This window comes from Ramularia collo-cygni (genome assembly GCF_900074925.1).
Source record: "Ramularia collo-cygni strain URUG2 genome assembly, contig: RCC_scaffold10, whole genome shotgun sequence".
Classification (NCBI taxonomy): domain Eukaryota; kingdom Fungi; phylum Ascomycota; class Dothideomycetes; order Mycosphaerellales; family Mycosphaerellaceae; genus Ramularia; species Ramularia collo-cygni.
The window spans coordinates 153,340-175,741 of record NW_019716264.1 but is presented as its reverse complement, the minus strand read 5'-3'; the positions used below and the strand labels follow the sequence as shown (position 1 = coordinate 175,741).

General features: G+C 53.2%; 8 protein-coding genes; 3 read left to right on the top strand and 5 right to left on the bottom strand.

Annotated features, from left to right (window-relative positions):
- Window positions 1–169: 169 nt before the first annotated feature.
- RCC_06685 (related to Positive regulator of purine utilization) lies at window positions 170–3,432 on the top strand (the record flags this gene model as incomplete). XM_023771948.1 has 4 exons in its annotated part: window positions 170–301; window positions 444–1,698; window positions 1,749–2,845; window positions 3,025–3,432. 4 exons carry the CDS (start codon window positions 170–172, stop codon window positions 3,430–3,432), a joined length of 2,892 nt encoding a protein of 963 aa, XP_023627716.1.
- Window positions 3,433–3,998: 566 nt separating this feature from the next.
- RCC_06684 (related to permease of the major facilitator superfamily) lies at window positions 3,999–5,796 on the bottom strand (the record flags this gene model as incomplete). XM_023771947.1 has 2 exons in its annotated part: window positions 3,999–4,785; window positions 4,841–5,796. 2 exons carry the CDS (start codon window positions 5,794–5,796, stop codon window positions 3,999–4,001), a joined length of 1,743 nt encoding a protein of 580 aa, XP_023627715.1.
- Window positions 5,797–9,354: 3,558 nt separating this feature from the next.
- Window positions 9,355–10,432, top strand: RCC_06683 (related to ubiquitin-conjugating enzyme; the record flags this gene model as incomplete). XM_023771946.1 has 4 exons in its annotated part: window positions 9,355–9,404; window positions 9,464–9,558; window positions 9,626–10,293; window positions 10,364–10,432. 4 exons carry the CDS (start codon window positions 9,355–9,357, stop codon window positions 10,430–10,432), a joined length of 882 nt encoding a protein of 293 aa, XP_023627714.1.
- Window positions 10,433–10,647: 215 nt separating this feature from the next.
- On the top strand, window positions 10,648–13,495 carry RCC_06682 (uncharacterized protein; the record flags this gene model as incomplete). XM_023771945.1 has 4 exons in its annotated part: window positions 10,648–10,662; window positions 10,717–11,004; window positions 11,060–11,965; window positions 12,032–13,495. The coding sequence occupies 4 exons, from the start codon at window positions 10,648–10,650 to the stop codon at window positions 13,493–13,495; spliced, it is 2,673 nt and encodes an 890-aa protein (XP_023627713.1).
- Window positions 13,496–13,888: 393 nt separating this feature from the next.
- RCC_06681 (related to mitochondrial serine--tRNA ligase) lies at window positions 13,889–15,660 on the bottom strand (the record flags this gene model as incomplete). XM_023771944.1 has 2 exons in its annotated part: window positions 13,889–14,024; window positions 14,144–15,660. The coding sequence occupies 2 exons, from the start codon at window positions 15,658–15,660 to the stop codon at window positions 13,889–13,891; spliced, it is 1,653 nt and encodes a 550-aa protein (XP_023627712.1).
- A 1,145-nt stretch (window positions 15,661–16,805) lies between these two features.
- On the bottom strand, window positions 16,806–17,236 carry RCC_06680 (uncharacterized protein; the record flags this gene model as incomplete). XM_023771943.1 has 2 exons in its annotated part: window positions 16,806–16,948; window positions 17,002–17,236. The coding sequence occupies 2 exons, from the start codon at window positions 17,234–17,236 to the stop codon at window positions 16,806–16,808; spliced, it is 378 nt and encodes a 125-aa protein (XP_023627711.1).
- A 746-nt stretch (window positions 17,237–17,982) lies between these two features.
- RCC_06679 (related to ATP-dependent rRNA helicase SPB4) lies at window positions 17,983–19,954 on the bottom strand (the record flags this gene model as incomplete). XM_023771942.1 has 2 exons in its annotated part: window positions 17,983–19,740; window positions 19,790–19,954. The coding sequence occupies 2 exons, from the start codon at window positions 19,952–19,954 to the stop codon at window positions 17,983–17,985; spliced, it is 1,923 nt and encodes a 640-aa protein (XP_023627710.1).
- A 328-nt stretch (window positions 19,955–20,282) lies between these two features.
- Window positions 20,283–21,603, bottom strand: RCC_06678 (related to glucose-6-phosphate/phosphate translocator; the record flags this gene model as incomplete). XM_023771941.1 has 4 exons in its annotated part: window positions 20,283–20,654; window positions 20,706–20,982; window positions 21,074–21,224; window positions 21,276–21,603. 4 exons carry the CDS (start codon window positions 21,601–21,603, stop codon window positions 20,283–20,285), a joined length of 1,128 nt encoding a protein of 375 aa, XP_023627709.1.
- Between the last annotated feature and the right edge of the window lie 799 nt (window positions 21,604–22,402).

Below are 22,402 nucleotides of genomic sequence, written 5' to 3'. Positions count from 1 at the left end.
CTGCAGATAGCGACTGATAAGAAGTCGGATGATTGATTTGCAGCTGTCATCCATGAAGCGGAAGCTCCCCCAACAAGCATGATGAGAAGTTTGCTTGCGCGGGATCCCTGTCAAAAAGAGCGACGTTCCCACTCATCGGACTTCGCCGACAATTCCGTCACGATTCACTATGGGAAAGAAACGCGATCACGAAGGCGACCTCGCGCTGGCCGACGACGCCGCCGGCTCGCCATCAAGCGGTGGGGCGACAACGACCAATTTCAGAAACGTCTCGGCGTGTAATCGCTGTCGCAATAGAAAGGTCATTATCTTCCCCATGCGGCGGAGTGGAATGAGGTAGCGGAAACATCTTCAACGACTACAGTCATGTCCGAAGAGAGGCACCTTTATCCACTCCAGTCTGTGGAAGAGTAGTGTTTGAATTCTCAACTAACACCTCGCAGAATCGCTGCGATCAGAAACTACCCAAGTGCACAAACTGCTTAAAGGCCAATGTCAAATGCGTAGGCTTCGATCCTGTCAGCAAGCGAGAGATTCCACGCAGCTATGTCTACTATCTGGAGACACGGGTTGTCAATCTCGAGGCCATCTTGGACGCCAATGGCCTCTCCTATCCGCCACCGCAGGAAGACTTTGCCATCAGCGAGGCCATAAAACCAGGCGTAAATGTGCCTTTTCCTGTCCTCGAAGATGAATCTCCCGTACAATCGACACCAAAGACACCCTTAGCTTCCAACGTTACACCCACGCTCGATCCAGCTCTTGTAGAGCTGGATGAAGGTGCAAGGCTGGACAACCTGGTCAACAACATCGGGATGGTGTCGGTTCATGGGGCCTCAGGCCCGCGCTTTGCGCCTTCTACTGCAGGTATCAGCTTTGCCAATGTCGTGTTTGCTGCTGTCAAACGATCCGTGCACCCAACTTCCACAGCTTCGGAGAAAAGTGCAAGCAAGCCTCCCAAGTTGCTGCCCAGTGAGACTGCCAGCGGAGGACCGACGATGAGAGATAGCTTCTTTGGTCTTCATTCGAAGCCTACGATCAAGCAGGCTCCTTTCCCAGAAAAGGAACTCGGCTATCGTTTGACAGAACTGTACTTTGAGCATGCAAATCCCCAAATACCTGTGCTGCATCGACCCGAATTCATGTCTTTGTTTGAGCGTGTCTATGCAACAGATCAAAAGAAAAGGACGCCTCGAGAGCTGTACTTGCTAAACATCGTCTTTGCCATTGGGTCAGGAATCATCATGGACTCCTCGAATGTCGAGCAAACTATGGCTGCCACGGAGTCTTCTTTGGACGGTTCGAAACCACCAAGCAAGAAAAGAGCGAGAATTGCAAATCAACAGCACCAGCCGGAGGAGTATCATGCATCTGCCATCATTCACCTTGAAAGCTTTTTAGGTTCATCGCCGGCCACGGAGGGTGTTGGAGGGGGATTGGAGGAGCTTCAGGCAGTCTTGTTGCTTGCAGGCCTAGCTCTGCTCAGGCCCGTGGCACCTGGTCTCTGGTATATCATTGGCGTGGCGGTACGGTTAAGCATAGATCTCGGCCTTCATAACGAGGACATAGACGAGGAGCTCCATTCTCGGGCGACGTATGCGGATCCTGCAACCGAGAACGGGATTTCAGTCTCTGACGGGGATGGTCGCAAACAGTGGACTCGAGATTTGCGGAGACGGCTCTGGTGGTGTGTCTTCAGTGAGTGCAGCGCGTGTATCGAATGCTGGTATGAGCTAAACCCATGACAGATCTTGATCGGCTGGTGTCTGCCTGCGTTGGAAGACCGGTATCCATCAACGAAGCTGTAGTCACGACAGAGTTCCCAAGCTTGTTAGACGACCAGTATATCACGCCGAGTGGTTTCCTCCTTCCTCCAAACCAGCAGAACCTCCCTAGTTACAAGCTGGTAACTCACCACTACATTCGCTTGAGGTTGTTACAGTCCGAGATCTTGCAGGTATTGCAATATCGGCAGGCTGATCAAGCGAGGAAGCTCGGCGCAAACCGCGACAATCCGTTCCTCTCGAAAACGCTGGAGTCTCAATTCATGAAGCCTTTTCATTCATATCGTGAATGGCGCTCCAACATTGACGGCAGGCTTCGCGAATGGAAAGACTCTGCTCCGAGGCAGAGTGACACGGGTGTTGCGTTCTCGCCGCTCTTCCTAGAGCTGAACTACTGGCAGGCGATCATCATGCTCTATAGGCAGTCTCTTTCCGTGCCAGAGCCACTGGCCAGTGAACTGAGCCCGGCGACTGGAGAGGATATACAAAGCCCGGGTGCTTTCAATCTGGAGCAAGACGAGGAGCAGCAAATGGTCTTCTTGAAGGTGGCTCAGGCCGGCCAAACAGTTCTCAAAACTTACCGTCAACTCCATCGACTCAAGCTTGTCAACTACACATTTCTCGCGACACATCACCTGTTCATGAGTGGGATCTCATTCCTTTACGCCATTTGGCATTCCACTCTTGTGCGGTCCCAGCTCACGATTGACGATGTGGACTTCACCATCCTGGCAGCAACTTCYGTCCTGACGGACCTCGTGGAAATGTGCCCGCCGGCTGAGTCCTGCCGGGACGCCTTTGTTCGCATGAGCAAAGCCACGATCTCGATGGTCATGAGCACCACAGGATTCGGAGCGACGTCTACACTGGCAATTCAGCCGCTTAGAGATTCCGAAGGCTACTTTGGCATCCGGCCCAGCACTGCATCGGGGTCTGAAGGATATCCTTCAGCCCAATCAGATCGACGCAAACAAGCGCCTAGATTCGATATGAACCTGAAAGAACTCTTCTCCACAGAGGAGCTCGCAGGCCGTCCTCTGATGCACCAATCAAGGCTTCAGGTACGTTCGTCGCTTATTTCCATGCAGTCTCAATCTCGATCCGCCGATGGGTGCTCCGACGGTGTACCAGATCTATCCGCGGTATAGGCTGATGACATGCATATGCAATCATGAGGACCGTGACAAATGTGCAAAAAAACAAAAACAACCTTGGCAACTCTAACAATCGGTGGTTCTAGGACTTCCTCAGCCCGCCTCCCAAGCGGGAGACACAACGTCCTCATTCCGAGCGGGTAACAATGAACAGCAGTCCGCAAAGCATCGAAGGCGCCTCGCAATATTCCCCAATGGAGCTCCGGAGAACATCAAACACACCATATCACGCGGGCGTCCAAGACGCATTCTCGAACTATTCTGGAAACAACGTTCCCCACACTACTACTACTCACCCGGACTACTCGTTTGACAACCTCGACTTTTTAACAGAGTTCACGGTAGCTGATTCCGGTGCCACTGCATGGGGCCAAACGARCGAGCTAGATCTGAGCGGTACCGTAGGGTTCGACGGGAGCGGGGCGTGGGAAGCCAACGCCGAGCTGCTAGACGGTTTCTTCTTCAATGGGTCTGGGAACACCGCCGGACATTGAATGTGTGWTGATTGTGGCTCGAATGACATGCGCCATCTGTGAAGAAAAACTTTATCATGCAGAAGCGAGTGTGTGGAAACCCCCAGGGGGCCACAACCATGAAACCGTTGTGCGACCCTCGGTGTGTCTCAGACCGCAAATTTGGTAACGAGGTGTCAGCCTAATGTAACGTCAATGACTTTGTGGAGAAGGAGGATTGTAGAAGTGGACCACACGCGACGCGGGGAATGCTCAACGGGTTGATGTAGTAGGAATGTATTCTCGTCCTATATCGTCCACAAACATAAGCTCGCAATGGAGTATTGTAACTCCCAAGGGTATCATAGAGCGCCTGTTCCAATGCTTGGTTTCCAAAATGATCGCCCAAAAAGCCTCCCAAGTCCCACCCATAAAACACCTTTTATAACACAAAAAGAGCCCCCCCGCCAATGAATTAGTCGCTGCGATAATGCTGGAAAATGGTAGATTCGCTCATCAGAACCGTTGCGAAATGTGAGAAGAAGGCAGAATCTCTAAACAAGAGCTGCGAAAGATCAAGCATCTGTTTCGGTCCGGAAGATTCCAGGTTATAGAGTGCTGTCGCGACGAGAGTGTCTTCGGATGTCCAGTGATATCCTTGAGAGGAGAGGTGAATCGGGTGCGGTGAGGAGGTTCTCATGCGAGTTGGACGTTTCTGCGGCGGCAACCATGCCAGATCCGAATTCAGTGCTGCCAGCAACATCTGATGCAAGAGGGAGTTCCACCGGGGCCTCCTTCTCTGACTCGAATACCCGGCGTTTCTCCTCAACCATGAGCATGCTAATGACGGCACCAATGGCGGCAACCAGTACATTGACCCACCAAGGTAGCCCAAGAGTTCCGATGGAAAGACCTGCGGATTGTAGCAGGCCGGAAACTGTGGGTCCGAAGGCTCGGCAGGCACTCGCTGCAGACGCGGCTGCTCCGTTGAGAGTTCCAAGTACCTTGCTTGAGGGCGCAGAGTTTGCCAACATGATGCTGCTGGACGGGAATGCAAATGCTTGTGCGGTGACCTTCCAGACAAGCGCAATGTAGATCAAAGGCATTTTGAGCGAGTCCGGTGCCAGAGAGATGTACGGAACCAAGAAGTACAGAAGCGGGTAGAGCATCACTACCGATCGGTAGGTCCAGAGACTCCCGATCTTGCGGTTGATGATTGGAAATATGATGATAGTGGCGATCATCTGGATGATGCCTTGTATCGATAGAATACCGCCAATGGATTTGGTAGACATGGCAAAGCCGCCAGTGAACTTGAAGGGCAGCGACGGAGGCGTATCAGACTTTGGCATGCTGAGGAGAACTGGCAAAAGTTGCTCCGCAGAGATGGTGTGACTAATTCCCTTGTTAGGACTGCTCATGACCGATCAGCGAAGATGCGTGCACTTACTATGCAAGGATACCATATCCTGTAATGTTCAACATCACTTGCTTGGTGAAAGCACTGCTTTTGGCAGCGGCCGCTTTGTGGTTCTGCTCTGTACGATTGAGCGCCTCTTCCACATCGCGTGCCAAATCGGCCTCAAGATCGGAATCTGCGACGGAACTGCGTGGAGAGCAATCGATGGAGCGATAGGCGGGCGGAGGCAAACCAGCCAAAGAAGTCGGACAAAGTTCTGGCGAAGACGCCGTACTGCTGTAGTCTGGTGGCAGATCGTCGATGAGCATAACGGTCTCTTCAGACAAGTCACCTTTGCGGCTCGAGATCCTTGCGGCTGTCGTTCGGGTGAAGGGACTCAAGATCCAGTTGCCGATCTCCAGTCCAACATCTCTTTTGTCCTTGATATCCTCATGCGTCTCTTCCAGAAACAAAATGCCTACCACCATGCTGAAGACCACAACACCGGTGCAAACCAGATTGGTCAGAAGGTATGGGAACTTCTCCCAAACGGTACCTGGCTGGAATACCGATGGGTAGTTCCGCACGGGGTCGGCGAGTGCGCCTCCTAGACCTGCTCCTATGAATGCTCCCATGCACCAAACAGTGGGCATGATAGCATAGGCGCGTGCCTGGTGCGCCTCGACCTTGACCACCTCATTCACGGTTGTTTGAAGAACGCCAATATTCCCGTTGAGGGCTCCTCCAACAGCTCTTGCGAAAAGGGCTATGGGTAGGTTGGGTGCGAAACCAAACATCAGCATGCTGATGCCCGTACCAGCCAGCCCAGTGAGCAAAATGGGTTTCCGACCCATTCTATCGCTTAGATTTCCCCAGAATCCCGCACCGAGACATTCTGCGGCTGCGAAGACGGATGTCACCAGACCGGCGTAGAGGGCGATTCGATTGCTATCGTCGGTGATGTGGAAGGATTCGATCATGTAGTAGATGTATGGGAATATGGACATGAAGGCTATCGGCTCGCATATCCGACATAGTCCTGATCATCTTCGAGTTAGAACAAAACCTCAGACCGCCGAGTGACCATCGAAGTTGGGAAGCCTCCATGGTGCGAGATCAACACATACCGAGAACAAATAGTTGCCGCAAGGGGAAAGCTTTGGGGTCAGCTTGCCTGTTTCCAGAGGAAGCCATGGTGGGGTATGTTGCGCAGGACAGATCGCTTGGGGTTTTGCGCGGCCAATGCGAGGTCTGTTGGTGGTAGGAGATATATCAGGTGTGGGTCAGGTCAGATGCGATATCACGCAGGTGTTGTGATGTCTGATTCTAGGACCACGGTTCCTGGCAAACAAATTTTCCCCAAGTCCCCGGGGGCTCGCTATTATACGTGCGGCTTGCAAGAGGCAGCAGATATAGTGCTGTGGTGCGCTGGCCGATGGCGGGACCGACTAGAAAAATCGCAGGTGCTCTTCTAGGTGTAACCGGAGGGGTGACACCGGCGGGATGCAGGCGAATTCGTGCAGCAGGTGGCCGCGGGTGTAAGAAGGTGAGGTGTCAGGTGTGAGAGGATGGAGGTTAGGTGCAGTAGCAGGTGTTGGGCGCAGTACAACGGAGGACGAGAGGGTGCGCAGGGAAGATGAAGGCAGAACGAGGCAATCACTCAATGGCATCAGGTCGAGCGAACGATGCGCCGCCCGAGGGGAGGCATGGCCGGTAAATACAGTAATTGCGGTCAAGGCCAGAGTCGTGCCCGCAGGGCGGGAGGAACACACACCCATCAACCGTCCGTTCGGCATCCAAGGCGCGACGGTTAGCAAGGGAAACCCCTGGACTAGGTGATACGTGAAAGCGAATTTACGACGGAGTTTGTTCTTGCAGCCCGGGGAGAACTTCCAGGAGCCGCGCCCAAGCCTTTGATCAACGACGGGGGCCATGTCATCGTCAAAAAGACCCAAGCAGGCATGTAGCAACTTGCATTAGTGCAAAGTCAATCGGTCCCAATGGCGGGTGCTCCCCGAGAAACAAGGGTTTGAACCGTACGGCACCGCTGGATCTTGATTCGACACTTGCTCGGGGGCCCTTGCGTCGCCAACGCTCCTCCGCGCCGGCCAGCAGCAGCAAAAGGCCCCACCCGGAACGCCAAGCTTACGGCATCACCGTTGTGGGCGCGCGACATGTCGCATCACAACCAGGTGCAGTTGCCAGCGATGCCATCACGGTGCCTGCTTCAGCCCTATCGGTCGCCGAGAACCCTTGATCACTGGACTCGAACACGAGAGGGAGGGCGCCGCGGCTGCGACTCACGAGACATCCATCTGAGACGCTGCGCAGCRTCAAGCCATCAGGTCCTCGCGGGGCGAGATGGTGAGGTCCTGCACGGCGGCAGCACCGCCGGCGTTTGCGTTGCGACACGGCAGTTTGTCGCCACGGGCTGGCCTACCATGGGACGGCGCTGGATGTAACCGGACGAGTCAAGCCCTCACCGGCGCCACATCCCCAGTGCTGTGAAGTGTAAACGGGCGGTGAAACTGCTGGGCGAGAGTGATAGGTCACGGTGCGACGAGCTTCAATCGATCCAGTTTGGCTCCCGGCAGAGCTGCTCGACGGCCCGCGGGACGTTTCCTCACAGTGCATGGACCGCCTTCGCCTGCACCGCGCTCCGGCTCAGCGGGAGCAAGTCCCGAGATGCGTTTGCCTCATCACATTTCGAATCTGCTTCTCACAGATCTCACACCACACGACCATGCATCCTCATCGCGGATCCGCGCCGTTGGCTGCGAGAGCCACATGCAACACCAGCAGTTGCAACCACGAGGAGCAGTGCCACCCGGCAGTCAGCTCATCTACAATGGTGCGTCGTAGCCCGGTAGCCGGCCTGCAGCACTACAGCACTCCACCCTGCACCGAAGCCGGCGCTGCAGGTGCGCTGATGATTTCAACCTTGAAGCTGGCAACCCGCCACGCGAAGTGGCAGGCCGGCGAACCTAAACCGCGAATGGACGGCTGAACTCAGGTACAGCCCTGGGCTTTCTCATTCGCCCATGCCCTCGCAGAAGTCCGCGCCAAAGCTTCTCCTGACATCTGAGCGCTCAAGTGCCGCTCAAAATGATCGCAAACATCTAGTCCCGGGGACGTGGTCTGGGAAGTTATAGCTCGACGATCAAACGTCATCATCAAAACGACCCGCATGTCAGACGTTTCACAACCCGACGGATGTGGACATCGCTTTTCGCATTCTCAAGCAGCATATCATGGTCCTGGAAATCCCCACGCTGACTCGGGCAATCTCGATACCATGACGGCGACATGGACATCCCAGCCGACCAGCATCTAAGCGCGCACCGTACCAAATGAAACTATCTTTTGCGACACCGACGATCATCATGACTTTGGCCAACATCATGGAGCACACTCCTGCTAATTTGCGGAAATCGCATTGCTTTGTCGCACGAATTTTGACGAGTCTCGAGGGAGTGTCACACTAAGCCCAAATCAAGTCATCGTTACTCATGACGGTGGCAACAGCTGGATAATGTTGGAACTAAAGCATAAATTGTGATTGGTGACTGCATCCGCCTCTACGACAGGCTATCCTGAACCTCCTAACGAATCCTACTACGATAGTTCGTGCAAAATTATCTTTGTCTCCGAGCTTTTTTGACTTTGGCGTGCCGGGCGTCAATTTGCAGCCGAATATTCCTGGAGCCGAATTGGCTCGCCGCGTTCTCTTTTACATGACCGGCCATCGGAATACGGGCAGCTGTACAAGCTGTCATTCGCCATTATTGCGATTCGTCTTGCTCCCTAGCCGCCTTATACAACAACGCTGCGGTCTTTCGCACACAGGCGACATGTCATTTTGCTCGAAGTTTGTAACACCAAAGCGTCCAAATGGGGCACGATATTTCAACGAGAGGCGGTGTGATCAAGCCAAAGTCAACGAAAAGTCCTTTTACAGTCACGCTGCCATCGTGACCCGAGCAAACGTGTCGAAAAGCCGCCTCTTCATCCTTGTGCATGGAAAATCATTTTAGCGACATTAGGCGCGTCTGCGGCGATAATGGATATGATTGTTGTACGCCCACAGGACCCACTCTCTGCAGCCAGCACCGTGAGGCAGGCCAATGCGTCAGCTGCGTTTTTGAGTCGCAAAATTGATGAAGCTAACCGGGGCAGCGGTCTGCAAAAGAGAGGTGCTGTCAAACCGATCGGTCGTTTTACAGTAAGTTACAGCCCTCTGGGAATTGTGGGGCAACGCAGCATGCGAGCGCCATGGCGCTGGTAGATTTCGATTTMGATAGGAACAGGCACTTGATGCAAGTGAGCAAAAGTTTCCTTTTCAACAGGGATCAGGCGTGACTCGGTTGGAGAGGTGTGGTATCTCCCAGGATATAACGTTGCGGTGACAATTTGCGGCGGTCTGCGTGCTGTTCGAATGATCTGACGCGTGACCCCATTGCTTGCATAGCGTCAGTCAACAACGTGTGCCTCAACTTTCGGCCATGGCGGTCTAGGTGGATTGCGATTCGCTTCTTGACCTCCAACCCATCCAACATGCAGCGAACATGGCGCTCCTGACTCCTGCCTTTACGCAGCAAAAACTCTGCGTGGACTTGTACGCGCTCCGCCGTCGCGATTCGACTGTTGTGTCACCGCTGATGATCGCTATGGCAGCGCAAGTCTGAGCCATGCATGMCCAAAGGGCATCTACGTGGCTCCAGTCCCAGATGAGCCTCTGGTCTGGAGCGGCACGCTGTTCGTTCGCAAAGGTATGGCTTTCGGGAGCAGTGGTTGCTTGGTCCTGCAAACGCGCTCACACGATTCTCCAACTTCCAGGACCGTAWGCAACGGCCATATTGAGATTTCAAATCGCTTTTGCAGATGACCATCCCCAGAGGCCGCCAGTGATCACGTTCCAAACCGACGTCTTCCACCCTCTGGTTACACCGCTCACGACGTACACCTACTCTACCCGCGACTCGGGCGCGGGCACGGATCCGCAGAGTGCAGCAGACGAGCAACGATTGCCTCCCGGCGGCCTCAGTCTCCGTCACGGCTTCCCGGAGTGGTTCCAACTGTCGGGCGCGGGGGTAGTTGGGACGATGAATTACGGTGTTTCACGCGCCGACGATGGCGTAGAAGGACAATCTAGCGCGGAGCACCAGCGGGCACCGCATGTGGTGGAGCTACTGCAGTACATTCGCATCGCTTTCGACTCGGAAGACGTCTTGGATTCTATACCACTCGATGCAGCGGCCAATGCAGGCGCATGGCACGCATGGAGAAGTTTTCGGGCGAAGAGCACGAGCCAAGCTATACCCTTGCCACGCTCCGAGATCAAGCAACCAGACGCTGAGCGCAGTCAGTCGCCCAGACAGCAGCCGGGCGGGGCACGACGACCGGGTGAGTGGAATTGGCAAGGCGTCTGGGAGGACAGAGTACGCAAGAGTATCCACGCCAGTGTCTCTGAGCCAGTGTTGTATGGTGACAACAAGAACGATGTGGTGAGCTTTGCAACGTGCTCGACACACGCATCCTCGCCCTCGTTTCTGCTAACCGTGTCGACCTCTTTAGATCAGTTTTGTCAAGGTCGAGCCAGACGTCCTCGATCAGCTACTTCAAGCTCCACACGTTGCTGGATAGAGCAGGCCATATCAATCACAAATTCAAGTACTGTCAACATTGAAGTGTTGCTCGCCAGATTCCCGTTCCTTCCCGTCAAGATCCAAGTAAGAACCGTCAAGTGTACTTTCCGAAAATGTGTTCATATTGGTCGGCAAGTGCACCAGTCAAGATCTCTTTCTCCGTGGCATGCAATGGCTTCCACGGCATCTGACCCGCCTACATTGTGAGGTATCATGGCGAACAAGGAAGTGAGTGGCATATGAAATGTATGTCGGTGAAATGCTTGCTAATCTCCCATATAGAACCTTTCGCCGCACAGCGCCGCATCGAGAAATCTCGCGCACGATGGCTCGGGACCATTCGTCCACGCATCCAGCAGCAACCGCAATCAAGCACACAGTCCCATTTTCGGCCTCTCTCCAAGCAAGAACCCCGTCCTCAACCAACAGCGAGACCACTCCGCTTGTCGCCGAACAGATTTGCCATTGAAAGTTCGTAAGACACGGGAGAATCTCAGAGAGCCTGTCGCGTACACCAATGTCCTGCCACCACTGCCACCATGTGTTCACGCAGGTCACACGGCGGCTGAGGTGTGTGCATTGATGACTGGGAAATGCGGCATGCGGCTGACTCTTTTCACCAAAGGTCGTCAGAGAAGACGCGCACGACCAAATCGACACGTCCGAATCAACGCTGGTGGATGCTTATGAAGATGACAACGCAGCCCTGCGCGCTCTTGATCCTGCGCCAATGCCCGGCAGGATGCAGAGGCATAAATCTGTTAGCCGACGAATGCTTTCCAAGGTGAAGGAAGGCATTTCTCAACGATCTCGCAGCTCACAATCAATGCGACCTCCAGCAGGCTCAGACACAGGCTTGATGCGAAAATTGTCAGGAAAGATCAAGCAGAGTTCGGAAGAGCAGCCCCGAATGCGCAGCTTCGAAATCAGTAGAGAGAGCATCGACAGCCTGGTTGAAGACGGAATAGGTGCGAAACCTACAGCATCATCCAACCCCAGCATCCCTATGGAATATCCAACGGGCAGTACTCCAATCACGACTCCACCACCTTCTAGTCCCTTGACGCCAAAAGCTTTGACACATACGAGACAGTATTCCGGGCGCTTGCTCTCACCCTCTCCTGAACCTCGTGCACCGTCTGACGACCCTACACCGCGGCCGACGCTGAAGACAAGCACGTCCGGCTTTGGCCGCGAGAGCAAAAGCTTACAGGTCACGATCCCTTTTGTCAATTTGTCCGTCAAAGTCGATCGCAACTCTATTGACGTAAACCTTGCGGGAGACATGTGGGTTGCGGTCGAGGGCACTGTACGAAGCTGGGCAGTTGAAGCRTCCACTATGCATTCCGCACGAACAGCGCCACTGCGCAAGAGATCGCTCGATGCTATCATCGTCGTAACTCAGGATGTTCTTGCGTTTGATACAAAGGCCGCGCACAAGTGCATCGTTGAGCTGTGCTCCAGACTCAACGTTGCCGGTGATAGACTGGCAGTGCTGTGCGCCCGAATGCAGCAGACTGGTACATCCGCGGTAAGAGGGAACGGCGCAGAGCGCACAAGAAAGTCTTCTAGTTGTTGACAATCTCTACAACGCTAGGTGAACTGCGAGTGCGAGCAACTCCATCCGCTGCAGGGTCCTAGTTTGACGAGGCTTTTCGAACGTTTAGGCATCGCTCCGGCCGCCGTCAACACCATCTTCGAGGCAAACTGGCAGTCATTGCCAGACTCACTGCAATGTCTGGCAGAGAGCGGACTTCGCAAGGACAGAGCGCAAGCATTCGTCATCTCGAGAACCCCGGACTTGCTTGTGCAAATCATTGATCACTTGGTCCAGTGGCCAACACATGCTCTCAAGATCGGCCTTACTTCAGAGCATGCTACCGTCCCAGTCCCTCATACCCGCCACAACTGGGCCGTCCAGATCAAAGGTGATGCGGATGAAAATGTAGAAATCTTCGATAACATGATCAAAGACCTGCGCCACGGCTGTCCAGGGGGCTGCATCTCTAGTCTGCGCATGTGCTACAAGCCAAGACAAGGCTGTCAGATCTTGGAGGTGTTGGGCCAAAAAGCTTCCAGAGACTTGAGGCTCGGACAGCGATTTTCACTCTTCCTCAAAGTTCACGTGCCTCGCGTCGACACTTCCCGATCAGACGCACATAACGAAGCCACCGAGACTGATTCACTGTTCGCCGAGCTGGAGAGTATCGTTGGAACTCTGGAGACAAACTTGGTCCACGTTGAGGCTCGCTACCGACACTCTCTGTTCCCGTCCGAGAGTGTAGTGACAGTGAGGCAGATTTGCAGCATTAGACGCCCAAAATCGGACACTCGTTGGAGCACCGTTGGACGAGAGAATGATGTCTCGAGTCCGGAACGGGTACATGTGGCACTGGCGCAATTCCTCGCGATGCATTATCCTCCAGCTAGGGCGCTCAGAATGATAAATCGGTGGGTCATGCTGCCAAGTGAGTGTCAAGTCGAAGAGATGCAGCAAGTCAGAAAATACTTGGAGCTGCAAATCAATGCCTCTGATGGTTTGGGCGGTAGCAGCACATCAGTTTCACCTGACTCCACGAAGCCGAGCGTGATAGTCACAGACATTGAGAGCGAACCGCACGTTACCGCAACACCATGCAAGATTGAAGCAGTACCGCCAGGCATACCATCCGCATCCAGGGTGGCGAACATGCAACTACCGGCTGAAGTCGGCGCCCTTTCACCAAAGTCAAGCATTGCAGCAGCTCGCACAATTTCTGTAGCGAAGACCACGACGGCACTCACCATCGCGGGGACTCCACATATTGATCAATCTTYGGATCAAGGTGAAGATTCAGCCCGGCAGCTTTGGCGTCATATTCGACATCATTCCCTCTCTGCGAAGCAATTGGCAGACATGACGCCGACCAAACTGCAACAGCTCGAAGCGAATGATGATACTATAAGGGTGTTGAGACACAGGGCTCTGTCGAWCAAGCGCAGCGTCGGAGTGGAGACGTTGAAGGGTTGGAAGTGGGAAGAGAGGGCAAAGGATGGCGGCGCCGAAGCACCATGGCTTTAGAGCCTTAGATGAACGGTGACTATTCATCTAAGTCAATCACCAGTACGCAACATGGTGCATGAATTAATGAGCATGGCGAGACCAAGCACAAAATGATCATGGCGAATATCAGTCAATTGTKACACATGACAGAGGTTTGGTGAACAAGCAGATTACTAGATCTACAGAAAACGTCTTTCGTGGGGCCGTAGCTGAAGCACGTATAGGCCGATTGTGTAAGGGCATACGTCGGGAAGCGCGTTCCATGGGTGGTGAGACCACCATTGCGCTGCAAACGAGAACACAAGCCCAGCAGATGTCAGGTCGTACATGGCCTCCGAGTCCAGTCGCACAAGATCGCCTGACGGGTGGGGGGAATCTCCGCATAGCGGCACTCGGGAGTAGGGTTTCGTGCTACAATGAGGCGCGCGCATCCTGGATGGTGGTGCATGGACCGGACAGCAGGTACCGTTGATGAAGCGGTTCTGGTTTGGTGTACACATGATGGCGATGCAGCATCCCAAAGACCCATGGCACAATGGTCGTACAGCTCCAAAAAGCGGTCAGCGTTTCTCCAGCAGAAGGTTTTCACTATTGTCGCCACCTTCACCGGAGCGTCCGGTCCCCACTCTGAAACGTGCTCGGGGCATGGGTCACGATACTACTCACTCCCTTGACTTGTTGGGCGACTGAATGGTAGCGATGTTGCCCGGCACGTATTGCCTGAGAACTTCCGGTATCTGCACCACGCCCGCGACGTCATCCCAGTGATTCTCGATGATGCAGGCTAGCACTCGAGGTATGGCCATGGCGGTTCCGTTGACGGTGTACGGCCACACGAGCTTGCCGCTAGAATTCTTGAGACGGGTGCCCAGCCGGCGAGCCTGATAGTCTGTGCAGATGGAGGCGGATGTCACTTCGCCGTAGCCGGAGTTGATTGCCTCGCGGGATGGGAAGAAGGCTTCGATATCGATCTTGCGGGTCGCACTCGCGCCGAGGTCAGCGGTCGGCATCTCCAAGATTTTGGCATGGAGTCCGAGTGAGGTGAGGATCTCTCTCTGGATGTCAACCATTTCTTCGAAGACTTGGTCGGCCTGAGAGCTGTGCGACTCGTCATCACCGAAGCGATCTCCTTCAGAATCGGTATTTGGTAGGGTCCAAGCGAACATTTCTACTTTTGTAAATTCGTGAACGCGGTATAGGCCTTTGGTGTCAACTCCTCGAGCTCCGGCTTCCGCACGATAGCACCTCGACGGCCCTATCACCTTCAATGGCAGTTCGTGGCTGTTCAGAGTACGGTTGGCTTGGGTGCCCGCAAAGGGAATCTCAGCCGTCCCTGTCAAGACCAGACTGGGTCGATCAGATGCATGCTCATTTTCGTGCTGAGCAATGCCATAGATCTGCGTCTCGCCGTTCTGATCTCTCGGCATGAAGCCACATGCACTTGCAATGTGCGAATAGACCAACGAGGGAGGAGTCATCACCCGCCAGCCTCGTTTCATGGCGACCGACAGCGCATACTGTATCAAGGCCTGTTCGAGCAGAGCGCCCTCGTTCTTGAGGAAATACCATCCCCACCCGCTAGTCGTTGCGCTGGCCTCAAAGTCGAGAATGTCCAGCTGCTTGCCGATATCCACATGGCTCTTCGCAGAGCGATTCAGAGGACGCTCGTCGATCAGATCCAAGATCTGCGGCTCATCTCCCACAGGTGTGTTCAGAGAGCTTAGATTGGGCATTTCAAGCGCCAACCGCTCCATTTCCTGCTGCATCTCCTTCTCTTGTGCATCGAGGCCGGAAAGCTGCTGCTTCAAGCCACGAGCTTCGTCCAGCAGCGCAGTCTTGGCCGCCTTGTCGCTGTCACCCTCCATGTCTGCGCTGCGGCCGACTTCCTTGCCAATGGCATTACTACGCTGCCGCAGCTGTACCACTTCTCGCTGCTGTGCGACTAGCTTCTCATGCAGCTCCAGGATGCGCCAGCTGTTGCGAGCTTGCGGCGCATGGTTCCGATCATGGCAGTTTTGCTCGTAAAGTCCAGGAGCATGGCGGATGTGCTTTAGATCGAGGATCGGCTTCGGCGCAAAGGATGGCCGTGTGTAGGACCTTCGGAATGCTGTGAGCGATGCATGGCGTGCTCTTGCTGCCAACGTGATGTGCCGACAACTGAGGCAGACGAATGGCGAGTTCATTGTCGCGTGTCAAGTCTGGTGGAGCTTTAGTACGAACAGCGGACCATCGGCGAGTGAGTGTCTTGGCATATTCTACACATCGAGCTCAGAAGAGTCTCCTAAGGTAAGTTCGACATCCTACATTCACTAAATAATAATATTGAGAAGAGTCAGAGCGCCTTTTTACGAATACCCAGATTTCAATGGTATGCATGGGTGGCAACTGATTGATAGATTGATAAAAAGTGCTCGAATCTTTCACCATCAATATTTCAAGCACTGCGCTGCCACTCAACGACAAACTTCAACCCGGCATCACCACCCTCCATTGGAGCCTTGAGCTGCTCATTCAGTCTCGTGATCGTCGGAATATCCCGTTGGCGATACACTCTCATCTTGCTGTTGTCAAGCTTGGTCGGGTCAGCAAAACGCCCAATCGTGTCGCTGGAGTGCACGGCTTGGATGCCAGATGGAACCAGGCTGGTGATAAATTGCAAAGAATTCTTCAGTGGACTTGCAGATCTTGAACCTCGTGCAGAAAGCGACTCCATCGCCCGCATCAGTTTCGACACATGAGAAGTTTAGCTGAAAGGCATCATCATTTGTGAAATCATGTGAGTTCAACTCGATCGGATTTCCATACGACTCTTCGTCGGCTACCACTTCTGTTAGCTCGTCGAGCTCTGGAGATAGAGGCTCGCGTTTGAAAGCAGACGACTCCTGTTTGACGCTTTCGTCGACCTGGGATTGCTCCGATGACTGAGATGAATGCTCCGTCCGGAGAGGAGGAGACTCTCCGTTCTCTGACAGACTTTCTAGTTCKGCGGCAAAATTGTCGTTCACTTGCGAGTGCTCAGCCTGATAACTGTCGCCTTCCAGCATCTCCCCGTTCTCGGCGAGTAGATCGTTTGTCGACAGTACACGGTTCCCAACGACTGCTCCATAGTCTGGCTCGACTTCTGAAACATTGGTGTGAGTCGAAGACCGCGGGACCTGCTGCTCGAGACCTTCCTCCACAGTTTCCACAGGGTGAGACGGAACGGGGGGTGAAATGTACCCTCCGACGTTGTCGAACAGGATGTGCACACATGCCCGGGCATCCATTCTGCTTGCAAATAATGCATGTTTTGCTTTTGAACTCGGATTGCGGCAGAGAAGCTCGCGGTTCATAGTGCGACGCAGGTGGCCACTGGAAGGACGCCTACTTTTGCGGGCAGATACCTATCTCCAGTCTCCCGATCTGCTAATCGTTCGACAATGTCGGCCCTCGCATTCCAGACGTATGTTCCCATTGAAAGTCTCCAAAAGGCTAAACATGTTAGCGCCACAGTCGACGCCGGTTGACTATAGTGTGTTACTCACAACTTGCGATGCCATCGACGGAGTAGAAGAGATCCTTGGGGTATCTTCCATCCAGATCATCCTTCGAGCCAAGGCGTTCTTCCATCACCACGCTCAGTCGGCCAGATCCCCGGTCCGACTTCGTGAAAGAGCTTCTCGCTCTTTTCTGCGAGCTTAGTGCTTCGATCTGGTCCATAGATCGGTGTTCGCGATTGACAACAACTTTCGTCAACTCCTGAATACCTTCAGTGAACATTCGCTAGATGGGATGTCTTGCCATCATGGAATTCCGATCCAGCGCTAGAAGGACCCCTTTCCTTGACGGAAAACCTAGCTTATACTCCAACATGCGGATCCTGGACCTAATTGGCGAGGCCGTTGAAATGATGGAGTAATCTTCGACAAAGGTAGTTGGGACTCGAAAGTAGGCCTGGGGAAGAAGTGTATATGCAAAGAGTCAGTGAGCATGCAATTCGAGCGGATACCATGCTCGCAGACTTGTCAAGAGGCACGACAAACGCCAGATCAAGGCAAACAGTCCTGTACGTTTGAGGTACTGCTAGCCGGGTCGCCAGGGTGAGTGCTGTTGGTTCGGTTTGAAACATGCATACTGCCGTCTTGGCCAAGTCATAACCCGTTGGCAGACAGCTCCGTCTCCATGTCGCACAAGATTACCTGTCACTTTTTGAGCAGCACGAACGAGCGTCAAGCCTCACGGTCTTTTTGCGGCGTGGTTCAGGGCTCGGTTCGCATGATTGCATGCAGAAGACCCTGTGTTGCCGGTCCGCGAGACGCAAGTGAACGATGGGTAGTCCTTCAGATCTTCTGTATTTGATGGAATGGCATTCATCTTCCCCTTCACCAAATTTCAAACCAGCGGTGAACGCCCTTACGATCATGGATTGACCGCGGAGTACGAAACCCATACCGCCAGTAGCCTGCCAGAGACTGTACTGTAGTGGAGGTTGCCAGGGGTCCTAGCAAGGCACCTATCCCGGGGTACTAATCAAACCCCTCGAAGCTGTCATCGCCCTCTTCTGCTGCATTTTTCGCCTTGACTTTGGCGATCAACTCCTCCAGCTCCCTCTCCTTCAACTTGTCAGCTTCGCTCATGTGTGCCTTGGTCTCAGCTTTTCGCCGCACATCCTTCTTCTCTCTCCTCGCCTCCTTGATCGCCTTTGCCTCCTTTTGGCTGCTCCACGCGCTCTCCTTCCTCCTCTTGGCATCTGCACCCGCGCCTCCCTTGTTGGTGGGAAGTTTCGGTTTCTCGCCGCGCGCGAAGGCGTCCAAAATTTCCCGACGCCTGGCCTCCTTCACTTTGTCGGCGTACGCCACGCTACTAAGGTCAAAGTCTGTAGGAAGGTCCAGATTCAAACTTCGGTTCTCTCTGGCCTCGGGGTAGAACTTTTTCAACTCTGGCATCTTTGGCCAGCGTAATAGTCCCCATGATCTGCCAACCTCTGGCCAGTCAATCTTCCGTACATTAAAGATGTCGGCAGGGAGTGTTTTAGTGTAGGCTTGGACCCAGCTGACAAAGGCCTTTTGAGAACGATCATGCCATTCTCGCTTTGCTTTCAACGCGGTTCTGATGTCGCGAATGCTTGCCGAGATCTCGTCGTCCGATGGAATGAACGTCGTTGGATAGGGTTCGAGCTTTGTCCCTTGTAGCTCGAGGTATTTAACGTAGTCATCCTCGCTTCCTTCGTTGAGGAAAGTCACCGCCATGCCTCGCTTCCCGGCTCGACCAGAACGTCCGCAACGGTGGATGAAGTCCTTGGGCTGTGAAGGCGGGTCCAGCTGTACCACGAGATCGATATCCGGTATGTCAATTCCGCGTGCGAGCACATCGGTCGTGAGAAGGATTGCCGGAGTTGTTGCGTCACAGAACCGCTGCAGGTTCTTTGTACGAATGGCGGATTTGTGGTCACCGTGGAGTGGGAAAACGGCCACACCCAGTAGCTTGGGGAGCACATAATTCCAGTAGTCCACACCCGCTCGCGTCGAGACATAGACTATACTCTTCTCGGCTTGATTTTCCTTGAGGATCATTTTCAAGTAGGGAATCTTCATCGTAGGCTTCGTGATCAGTGAGTAGAGCTTGAGACTCTCGGGAGTGCGCTTATCCAGTGCGCCGCTCTTACTCCGAACTTTGGCACTGATTTTGAACGGATATCGCATGCCAACCCGAACGAGCTCATTCACTGCTTCCGAGACTGACGCGCTGAACAATCCTGTGCGGCGCTCCTTTGGCACGATTTCGAGAATCTTCTGCAAGTCGGGTTGAAAATTGGGGTCCAGTAACCGATCTGCCTCGTCAAGTACAAGGAGATCGAAGTAATGCCTCTTCAACATTACTTTGGAGGTCTGCAGCACTTCAACGATCCGCTTCGGTGTTCCCACCACAATGTTGGGGTTGATCTTTGAGAAGCTCGCAATGTCCTCGGACAACTTCGCCCGCCCACCTACCAGTAGCTGAGGAATGACATATGGACCTGGTAGGACCTCTGGCTCATCAGCATCCCGCATTTCTTCGTCCTCGCTGTCTGGCTCTGGCTTGTCCATCTGCTTCAGAATAGATGCCGAAGGCGGGTGGAAGTTCAGAAGACCCATCAGCACATCGTAGATTTGGGTGGCCAGTTCTTTTGTGGGTGCGACTACTATTGATCGTACATGTCCTTTCTTGTTGGGTTCTTCGGCTTTGAGTATTCGCTCAACCATTGGGATTAAAAAGCTCAGGGTCTTGCCGCTTCCAGTAACAGCCTACAAGATTGTCAGCGCGATGTTCGCATGTCCCGATCATTCAACTCACTTCCACAACCAAATCTTTATTTCCCATCAGAAGCGGAATCGCCATGGCTTGCACCGGCGTTGTCCGGGCGAAACCCATACTATGCGTGAACTCCAATATCCATTGCGACAGCTCAGGAGTCAGCGCCTCAAAAGATTTCGGTTGCTTCTTCTCGGTAGACTCCATTTCGCGATGCGGTTGTAAATGCAAAGAGAACCTCGCGAAGTTTTTCGAGCCAGCACGATGGAAGAAGTTCTCGATTCGGTCGCGACTTGTAAGCCAAAAACCCATGGTACGAGTCTAACCAGATTGGGAAGCTCTCCAGATTCCAATAATTCCATCGACATGACATGTGCCAGTCTTGAGCAATAAGAACAATTGAGCGTGGTAATCCCGAGTAGTAAAGTCGCAGAATGAGGTCACAAACTCGCTTCCAATGTTGGCATGCGAACGMACATGCTAATTCGAATCCTAATCTATGTTCTATGTTGTCTAAGCTGTAAGCTTTTTTGTGCTACCGCGGTTTCGCACTTTTGTTGTCCAACTCAACTTTCGAGTACCAGACTGCGCCACCAATTGTGATCAACATGCCCACTGCGTTGATGAAGCCCACCTGAACGTGGAACAGCACTATACCAAACATAATGGTCAAAGCCTGCTTCACGTTCGAGCAGACGGTCATCGTCAACGCTCCAGCCATTTTGTTGGCTTGAAAGCCGACGACGTTCAACAAAAACGCTGTAACGGCATTGACAACCAGAGCTGCGCCGAAGGTCCCTGAAAACTGGCCTGCTTGGTATGCAGTCCGGAACTGATGTGCCTCCCCAGTCAGGATCGCATAGAGTATGCATTGGATGGAAGCTAGTGGTGACATTCTGAGGAGTACCTTCTCACAAGTCAGAAATGTCTTGATAGATATTCAATCGTGGAAACACACCTCTAGAGCGGAGAGCGATAGCGGCCCGGTCATGATTCGATTGGTTGCGACTGTCTTCACTGATGCCAAAATGACTCCAAGCAAAGTCATGAAAAATCCAGCGGCTGTCGCCTGATAATCACCTGCTGTTGCTATGGCGCAGCCGAGGATTAAAGGAACCATCGTCAAATATGTCGCAGTCGAATAGGTTCTGCCGTAGACCCAGCGATATATCAATATGGCAACCACTGGGCAGGTCGATCTTAAGATCTGGTGGAAGGGCACCGAGACCATTGCACTGCATGTAATTAGCATCTATGACCTTAAATAATTGGACGAGGCGTGTAAAGTTAAAGGCAGATTGACAGCCCCACCCTTGACATACTCACAGTGATACGTTGCTGATGGCAATATTGACGGTAAACAACAAAGAGAATGCTACTAGCACCATATGCTCCTTCGTGCCGAGATGGCTGAGCTGAAGAGCACCCATCCCAAGCATGCCATAGCAGCCTATAGAGGTAGCCGTTGCGTGCATTCCTACTAGGTGTCAGCATTGGTATACGTCTTGCGAGTACTTGCACTACATGCCTGTGAGTAACCAAGGAAATCGAGCCTTTCCGAGAACTGCCTTGTTTGACAGTGTGAGAAAGAGATTGAGGGAGAAGTATGCAGCAAGAAAGAGGAGCTTGCTCCTAGTAGGGACATGATGTTCAGGAGCAGCGTCCAATTGAGCTTCGGGATCGCGAGCAAGTGGTGCAGGAACTGCGAGAAGGCCAGTCGGTGAAGCATTTGCAAGCTCGGAAGTGTTGCGCTCGTAAAAGTCATCGTACTGGTGCTGTGATGCTTCTGGGTGTGAAACATCCGCCATCCCGATATCTTCCCTCTTCATTTCGTGTGCCATATCGGCATCTTTCATGCTGCATTGAAGATGTTATCAAAGAGGAATGATGCCATGGTGTAAGACGCGTGGTCAGATTACTTGGATATTTGAGGTCCAGAAGCAGGGTATGCGACATGGAATGGAACGGGCTTTCCGATCCGAACGAAAGACCAATGATAATCCTACTTGCACAGAGCGACAAGCGAAGATTTCATCTCCTATCGAGTTATGCAATACCAACAGAGTTTCCGGACCTCGTACCTAGCTCATGTCTGAGCGGATGGCGATTCCGAGTTTGCCTAGATCCGTAGCCGCCGAGACGGAGCAGCATCCGAAACAAGCCGTCGCATCGTGCAACACTATGATTGTTAGRGTTAGGGTTGGGGTAGCCGCGCGCATCCTCCATCTCGTGATTGACGATGGGATAGGTCCAACGTTATGGTGTTCGTCAATTCAAGGGAAGTATTGCATGAGAGATCCAACTCGCTGGCTATTTTCTGTTGAATTTTCGACCCCATGTATTCGGCATAGCTACATTTCACACAAAGCCTGGCAGAGCGACATCAGTCATGGTTTGCTTGCCGTTCCAACAACCGCAGCGAGAGGTCTGAAGGGGGAGCTTGTAAGAGATTCTCCGTACAGAGAAGTCGCCACGACTCACGAACAGCCAAACAAGGCGTATGTTAATAACGTAAAGGGCTACTTCCCCTGAATGCGACCAGCAGTCCAGATAAGACACAGGCTGGACTATAGCGTTGACCTGCACAAAACAATTTGTGGCCTCTTTACCCAATGAGATAAAAGCCATAATCATGCTACTCTTTTGGCAGAGATG